This window comes from Hemiscyllium ocellatum, chromosome 23 (genome assembly GCF_020745735.1).
Source record: "Hemiscyllium ocellatum isolate sHemOce1 chromosome 23, sHemOce1.pat.X.cur, whole genome shotgun sequence".
NCBI lineage: Eukaryota > Metazoa > Chordata > Chondrichthyes > Orectolobiformes > Hemiscylliidae > Hemiscyllium > Hemiscyllium ocellatum.
The window spans coordinates 23,529,386-23,538,331 of NC_083423.1; the positions used below are offsets into that span (position 1 = coordinate 23,529,386).

Below are 8,946 nucleotides of genomic sequence, written 5' to 3' on the forward strand. Positions count from 1 at the left end.
CACTTCCCAAGAAAGGGAAAAGGAGTGAGCTGTTATCTCCACAGCAGCTTTCAGCATCTCAGTATCCCAGATTATTCCACCCTCCAAGTGTGGTCAGTGTGGGACTGCAGGAAAAACAGCAATCTGCTCAGAACCAGAATATCTGCTTTAATGATGCTAAACAAGGATAAACATTGACCAGAATACCAGGGAGATCGCCTTTCTTATTCAAAATGGTGTTTTCAGGATTTGTACATCTAACTGAGAAGGTAAATGGGTCCTCAGTTTAATGTCTGATCTGAAATAAGGTGTTTTCAACTGTGCAGGACCCTATCCAGATTGCACTGGGTATGTTCCACTAGATTATATCTTCATGAATCTAGAACAAGGCTTGAAATCACAATCTCAGACTCCGAGGTGCAAATGTTACACAGAGAGCGTTAAGACCAGACCAAACTGGAATAGAAAACACAAGTATCAAAAAGAATCACCCGAGACCCATGTGCTGTGTGCACACTCAGCTCATAAATCTCACCGACCACTCACCCATGACAGTCCTGAGAGAATTTGTTTCAGCAGTCAGTATTGGGCCTATGCCCATCATTCACAGCTAAATCTCACAGGGAATGTTGGACACCAACACATGAGGCCAAATTGAAAGGGTTGTACTAAAGTTAAGGCAAGTAACTCTGTTTGGGAACAATTAATATTTCAAACAGTAAGAAGTGTCAGAGGCAAATTTTAAATATTATAGGTTAACTACAGGATAAAGCTAGCTCTATGCTGCCCCCAGTAAACTGTCCCAGGATAAATACAGCACGGATTAAATACTGAATAAGATTCCTCTTTAGATAGGTGTCCTGAATCTTCTGAGGTATCCCAATGAGCTTTCACAATGTTTTCTGTTATAGCACCTCACCTTTTCACTTGTGGAATCCCAGTAATGAAGCCTAGTGCCCTCATTTCCTGTTCTAATCACTGTGCCTCAACCAAATGCCTCCTGTGGGTAGACTTTTCTGAACCTCTGATTATCTTCACTACCACCAACCCCCATCACCCTTCCCCCTCATTCCCTCTCCTCCTTCCCTGGGCCGCTCCTTTTGGCCAGCATGGCACTGAGCTGGGTTGAGGAGGTGTGCTGGATAAGAGGCTGGTGTGTGCCCAATATTGCCAGCCAGATTCACCGTGTTTGTGTCTGTGTGTAATCCCTGCAGGTACACAGTAATAACCAGAGCAGGCTGCTCTGTCCAGATGCAGAAGACATTGACCCCTGTAAACAGGCGGGTTACCGAGCTCGCAAAGAGGCCAATGCCAAGTGCAAGATCCTGAAGTCCAAGGTGTTTGAGCGATGCCATGCAGTTGTGCCACCTGAGATGTTTTTCAGCTCCTGTGTCTATGACCTGTGTGCTTGTGGTTCGAATATCGACGACTGCTTGTGCGATGCTTTGGAGGCTTATGCATCTCAGTGTCGAGAAGCTTCACTTGTCCTGAACTGGCGATCACCAACTCTCTGTGGTATGTTCTTGTTTATCTACTTGAATCCAGAGGCCCCTGTCTTTCTCCACAGAGACCGCTTTTAACCCACTCCCACCACTTTGAAATCTCTGGCAAAGGGGTAGTTCAAAGGGAGCAAGTGGCAGCTGTGTTCTGTCTGAGCTACTTTGCTAAGTTGGGGCCAATAGACATCAGCAACTCATCTCAAGCAGTGATTGACAGCCCTTCTGACTGGGCCTGGATTCAGCCTGACGTCCCAGAGGGTGAAAGGTGACCTTGTTGACCCTGATACTCGGTCAAGTCTGACAGACAGTGTTGGAGGCAGGCTGAGGCATTGATCAGTGTGATGGGACTGTGTGACCAGGTTAAATATGTTAAAAGAAGAGACAGGAGCAGGTAGTGAGGGAGCAGTTCAGTATAACAGTACAACCAGTTACTTTAGGATTTACCTACAATGGGATGGGTCAAGCACATTGCAATATTAAAAAAATACAAATAATCAGTGTGCTAACTGGACTGTGCTCGCTCTCTCTCTGTCTCTGCAGCTGTCGGTTGTCCATCTGATCGTGGTTACGTGTTTGATGAGTGTGGCCCTCCATGCCCTAAGACCTGTTTTAACAAAGATGTTCCCCTGGGAGTGATCGACGCTCACTGCTTCAAGCCTTGTGTTCCAGGCTGTCAGTGTCCTGCTGGTCTAGTGGAACATGAATCTCATTGTATAGCACCAGAGACCTGTCCAAAAATCATCCAAGGGAACCTGGGATTGACACAATGACAGAGACGAATGCAGATTCACACCCACACTCACTCACACCCACACCCACACCCACACTCACACACACTCACACACACCCGTCAGACACTGCTAGTACATTTATAGCCAGTGTTTTACTGTATACAGTAATGGATAGGAGGAAACGCAGAAGTAACAGGCCAAACTCATCTTGTAATGTTGGCTGACACACTCCAAGCAAAGACCAGCTAAAACCAGAGAGACAATCTCTTCAAACACGCAGATCACAAAGTCACGTACGATTGGACTCTCTCTGGCTGACTGGCTATTGGATAACAGATATACAGAGGTGCTTATATTCATTTTCTATTTTCATTCAAGTCACTGTTTCTGAGCATCAAGACTCACCTGACTAGTACTTCACTGTATTATGTAAATTAGGTTTTCAGTATTTTTGTGGTTGTTAAGGTTGGGAATCATAGTCCTGTGGCACTATCTAATTAAAGACTGTCTAAGCGATTCTATTCTTGTTTAAAGGTTCAGAGTTGGAACCTCAGCATTCCTGAACTCAGACACATTTCTGATCAGTGTGGACAGCCCAAGCACAGATTAGATACAATGCAAACACTTTCTGTGCTGTCCCATCAAACGATCCCAGGACAGGAGCAGCACGGGTTGGATATATGGTAAAGATCCGATACCCCTGTTACCATCCCGCCTTATCACTTGCCAGAGCTCTCTTCATCAATTGTTGAATCCACCTTTGCTTTTTTTTTGCTGAACAACATTAATCCGAATTAATGATTGCTATGGAAGGGCATTATCCCAACATTCATCGCAGCAGTGAAAATCCTTGAAGAACTCCGTAGGTCATGTGGTTTCAGAGGATTATAACTTCCTCACGAAACACTATAATACCTCCATCTTAAGTTGTTACTTAAAAAAAGTGAAAACGCTCCAACCATCCTGTGGTGGGAAACAGCGAAATAGATATTGCAAGAAAGGCAAAAATGGAAAGGAGACTAACTCCTGTACTTATCTTTGTCTGATATTGAAGGGTGTATTATATTAACAGAGAGATGAGATCTAGCTAAATGTTTCATCTGAAAGATGGCTCCCTCAGCAGTGCAGTGTTCCCTCAGTGCTGCCCTGGGAGTGTCAGTCTCGTTTGTGCTGAGGTCCCTGAAGTGGGCTTTGAACCCAGGACCTTTCTGACTCAGGCAAGAATGCTATCACTGAGCCACATCCAACACCATAACTGACATGTGAGGATCCCTGAGTATGTGTGACAGACACAGGTACTCAGTTGTTTGAGAACCTGATGGAGGATCTAATGGTAGAACCTACGCTGGAAAGGTAAATCCAAGTTTGACCATCTTGGAGTGAGACTGTCCTCTGATCTGGAGTTCAGACTTAAGGTGCAAAACTTATTCAAAATTATTCATACTTACGTAATCACTGAGGAGTGTTGACGCCTAGTGTACACTCTGCAATAAAACTAAGTTTTTCAACCATTGTTGTCTGAAATTGTTTCACTTTATATTTGCATCACTGTACAAGGATTGAACACAAAATATGCCCCTGAGTTGTTCAGAGTGTTGCCTGAAAGACCCCTCTTTCTACATAATGTAAGAATTAGAAAAACCTATTCACAAAGCAGCAGGAATATCCTCAAAACTTTTCCTACTACACTGATCATGCTAGAATAAACGTCCCTGGTCTTGACTGACAAAGAATACCACATATAAGGCCGCCATGTTTATGTGTGTGTGCCTAGACCTTGGACAGTGTCAGCTGATACATCAACTGTCATGCAATGTCACCACTTAGCAGGCGATTCCATATCTGAGGAAGTTAGCACAATGTGATTTCAAAATAAAAATAAGAATCCTGACTTTGGGGTGAAGCTCTGAATCTCCGAACCTTTCAATGTACATTCTTAAATGTATTCAGTATGCTCTGTTCTCTGCCACCACCCCACATTGTTACCAGTCAGGAGAGAACCACCCCACATTGTAACCATTCAGGAGAGAATGGTGCAAGTTTTTGTCTCCAGTCATGACCAGTGCATGATAGGATTTCATGTCTCCATTTTGTTCACTTTGCTAACCTTTTCTCCTTCTTGAGTGTCTCTTATTTCCTTCACTTTTAATTCAGGATTCTTCCATTCACATCCCCACTACCTACCTCCCATTACTTTCCTAGTCTGGGTAGTAATGTTTCTGATCAATTTCTCCTGCCCTCCACCCTTTCACAGACCCACCCCATCGGTTCTTCCCTTTCACTTGCTGAAAACTTATTGCTTTTCTAAGTTTATCCAGTTCAGGTGAGAGGTCACAGAGCTGAACTATTGGATTGGCTTGGCTTTTTAATCAGTAGTGGAGAACTGAATGTGTAATCTGTTTCTGACCAGGTTAAATGTGCTTTTGATGCACCCACTGCAACTCTCAAAGTTACAGCTCACTTCGGACCAGGGAATTAGCTGGCCTTTCAGTTTGGATGTGGGGCAGATTCCTAATGCTGGAGGGCCAATGGGAGGCTCTGAGAGATCAGCAACCCCCTCCACTGGCTGAGCTGGGAACTGCTGGTCTGAAGCTGAAGAGAGGGAGGAGGCCAAGCAAGTTTCTGTCAGGTGAGAACGGCACAGCTCCTGGGTCACAATGCTGGATGGGCAAGCCAGCCAGGGTAGGGAGGTACCAGCAGCTATAGCTGGGACCTGGCAACAGTATTTGAGAGGGGGAGTCTTTCTGAAGTCATCCAACGCTTCTCCCACCCCCACCCACACTTCCTGCCCTCAGCCTACCACATTGACTTAGCCATGGTTGGCATAAGCTGTGTACATTGCCAACTGAAGTTCCCAGCTGGCAATGTGACAGCTGCAAGCCCCCTACCAACCAACGAGTGGCCTCAATTGGCTAACATCAGGGCGTGGTAGTAATTCAGCATGGAGGCTGCAACAGCACACACCACCAACTTCGACCCAAATCCCACGTTAACATAAAGATTCTGACCGCCCACCCATGCTCTCTCCCACACGTTTTCTGCATTTATTTCAGAAATGAGGTCCCACAGTCCTGTCCATTCAGACATCATGTTGTCTCTGAAAGAATCTGGTTCCAGTCCAGGTCCTGAAACTTATTGCAATTAAGGGTCCTGGGTATTTGCACATTACCCCGTGAGAGTGCTGAGTGAAGTGGTTTGACTTTCCCACAGTCCAAACATTCCTTACATTTCACAACACACAAGTTAGAGGCAACTGAGCTACACCGAGTATTTGAGAGCTGGGTGTGTGGTCAACAAGCGATTATACGTTATGTTCTCTGCCAATTTGTATCACCACCCATTGCCCATTAGGATTTCAAATCATTTTAAATTCTGTGCGATAAACTCAGTCCAGATGAGCTCTTTTATTTAGTCCTAATAAGCCACAGCAGTGCTGTCGGACAGATTTGCAGAACTAGTGAAAGCAAATCTACACCCTCGTGTGATATAACGATAGTGTGCCGACCTCTCAGTCAGAAGACCCAGGTTCAAATCCCACCTGTGCCAGAGATGTTTCAAAGTACACCTGAACAGGTTGATTAAACGTAGCAATAATATCCTGTTCTGGAAAGATCTTGGTGACGTGGAGCAGTTGCTCAATACCCAAAATGCCCCCAAAACTTTGCTTCATTCCCCACCTCTTCAAGTGATAGGAGGAAGGTATCTATTTGTTATGGCTAGGGATGGATAGGTTGAGGTCCAGAGAGGCTGTAACCTTCGATTTAGAGCAAGTTCTTGAACTTAGCGCTAACACTGTCAAGATGGTGACCCTCGGTCTCCAGGCTTCTGATTGAGGCAGTGGACCCCACTGGAAAATTAATTCCCTCAGAAACAACAAGCTGAGAAATAGGACCAAGTAACACAGATATATCAATTTTACAGGTAAACATCCGCCTCTTTCTGTTTCGATGGAGTGTACCAGTGAGAAGAATCAGGATTAATTTTTTAAAAAGGGGTTTTGAAGCTATCTTCTTCTGACAGAGTAATGTTGTTGTGAAGAGATCTGACCGGTTTTTGGATGAGTGTTGCTGAGCAGCCAGTTTTTGTTGTTCATCTTGAATTATCTGTCTTGAACTGCTGTGGTCCACCTGGTGTCCGTATACTCAGGGGGATTTTTATTTCTGTTAGGGTTTGACGCAATGGAGCTATTTGCTAGGCCATTGCGGTGGGTCTGGGGTCATGTTAAGACCTGACTAAGTAAGAAAAGCAGATATCCTCTCCTGAGGGGCAGATGGGTTGTTTTTTTTACAATTTCTTGATCAATCATGAGACTAGCAATTGATTCCAGATTTACGAAATAATTCGATCTACATTTCCCCATGTTGGGATTTAAACTTCTGAAGTCTCCAAAGTATTAGAATGGGTCTTTTCATCAATAGTCCAGTAACATTACCTCAATGATACTTCCGTTACTAGCAGCAGTTTCTCACTTGGTAGAAATCTCAAACTACCACCTCTGACTCAGAGTTAAGTCCAACCAGGATCTGACTAAAGACATTGAAGCTTGCACACCAGTGAAGTGCTGCACTGTTGGAGCTGTTGACCTCTGAATGAGGTATATCAAACCCTATATGTCTCTATCAAATCCTATATGTCCATATAAACCCTGTATGTCTACATCAAACTCCATATGCCCTCTCAGTTACATATGAGGATCCCTTGACATTATCTTAAAGGCATTATAACCCAGTGCCCTGTCCTATATTTATCCCACAATCAATGCCACCAAAATTATTGTTAACAAAATTGTTAACAAAATTCTAGTTGTTATCACATTTTGGTTTCTGGGAGCTTGCTGTGTGGATATTGGGTGCTGCTTTTCCTTGATGATAAAGCTTCAAAAGTGCTTCATTGATTGTAAAAAGCTTTGGGACATACCCTGTAGTTGTGAAAGAGACAGGAACAATGTCAATCATTCCCTCTGATGAGGTTTTATAAACCAAGTGCCAATCCATGCTGCTTTTATGTTTGGATAAAAAAAAGCAACTCAGGTTTTTCTGAAATCTCTTGATCTTTACAAATGTGTTTCATGTTTTATGTGACAGTGGTGTTGATGTTCAGATTCAGAAAAACTGTAATCCCTTTTTAATGGAGCTGGTGACAGCTACGAGCTCAATTTATGCTCCAGCACCCCTTAACAGGACAAGTTCAATGACCAGAACTAACTCTGAATGGAGGACTACAATGTGTACCTCCACCAGTGGCTCAGCAGCCCCACTACTAATGGAATCCTGAAGGGCATAGCTGCTAGAGGGTCTGTGACAGGGAACCAACAAAAGGGAAAAATATACTAGACCTTGTCCTCACCAATCTGCATGATGTGGTTGTCAATGAGTGACCACTGCATAGTTCAGCGTTCACATTAAGACTACTCTCCATCATGCTGTGTGGGACTATCACTGTGCTAAATGGAATAGTCATCTGAACAGATCAAGCAATTCAAGACTGAACATCCAAGAGGCACTGTGGACCATCAACAGCAGCTGAATCATATTCCAAATCAATCTGTCAACTCACGGCCTGGCATATCCCCCATTTATCCATTACCAGCAAGTCAGGGAATAAACACTGCTTCCATGGAGAGTGCAGGAGGGCACGCCATGAACAGCACAAGGCATACTGAAGATGTGGGTTCAACCTGGTGAAGCCACCAAAGAGGACCACTCACATGCCAAACAGCTTAAGTGCAGGTAATAGACAGAGCTAAGCGATCCCACAACAAACAATCAGATCCAAGCTTAACTGTCCTCCACCTCCAGTCGTGGTGGACAATTCCACAACTCAGTGGAGGAAGCAGCTCCATACATATCCCCATCCCCAATGATGGACTAGCCCATCACTCAGTGCAAAAGATAAGGCCAAAGAGTTTGCAGCAATCTTCAGCCAGCAGTGTCTCATGGATGATCCATCTTGCCGTCCTGGAGTGGTCCCCAGGATTACAGACACCAGTCTTCAGCCAATTTGATTCATTCCATCTGATACCAAGAAACGGTTGAAGACACTGGATACTGCAAACGCTGTGGGCCCTGGTAACATTGCTGCAATGGTATTAAACATTTGTGCTCCAGAACTTGCCACTCCCCAAGCCAAGCTGTTCCAGGACAGTTACAACACTGGCATCCACCTGACAATGTGGAAAATTGCCCAGGAATGTCCTGTACACAAAAAACAGGACATATCCAACTGGGCCAATTACCGCCCAAGTAGTCGACTCTCGAACATCAGGAAAATGATGGAAGGTGTCATCAACGATGCTATTAAGCAGCACCTGCTCAGCAATAACGTGCTGAGTGATGCCCAGTTTGGGTTGTGCCAGGGTCACTCAGCTCCTGACCTCATTCCAGCCTTGGTTCAAACACAGACCAAAGAGCTGAATTCCAGAGGGGAAGTGAAAATGACTGCTCTTAACATCAAGACCACAAATGACACAGTAGTCCATCAAGGAGCCCTAACAAAACTGACATCAATGGGGACAAACTCTCCATTGGTTGGAGTCATATCTGACACATAGGAATATGGTTATGGTTGTTGGAGGTCAGTCATGTCAACTCCAGGACATCTCTGCAGGATTCCTCAGGGTAGTGTCCTAGGCCAAGCCTTCTTCAGCTGCTTTATCAATGACTTTCCCTCCATCATAAGTTCAGAAGTGGAGATCTTTGCGATGATCACACGACATACAGCACCATTTGCAATGATGA

General features: G+C 44.5%; 1 protein-coding gene across 3 annotated transcripts in view; it reads left to right on the forward strand.

Moving 5' to 3' along the window:
• Positions 1-3,722, forward strand: part of kcp (kielin cysteine rich BMP regulator) — a 156,084-nt gene extending 152,362 nt beyond the window's left edge. For all 3 annotated transcript variants that reach the window (XM_060842765.1, XM_060842766.1, XM_060842767.1), the window contains 2 exons: positions 1,194-1,494; positions 2,019-3,722. In XM_060842765.1, coding sequence (XP_060698748.1) covers positions 1,194-1,494; positions 2,019-2,248 — 531 coding nt within the window. In that variant the 3' untranslated portion in view covers positions 2,249-3,722. The remainder of the gene's footprint in view (positions 1-1,193; positions 1,495-2,018) is intronic.
• The last annotated feature ends 5,224 nt before the right edge of the window (positions 3,723-8,946 follow it).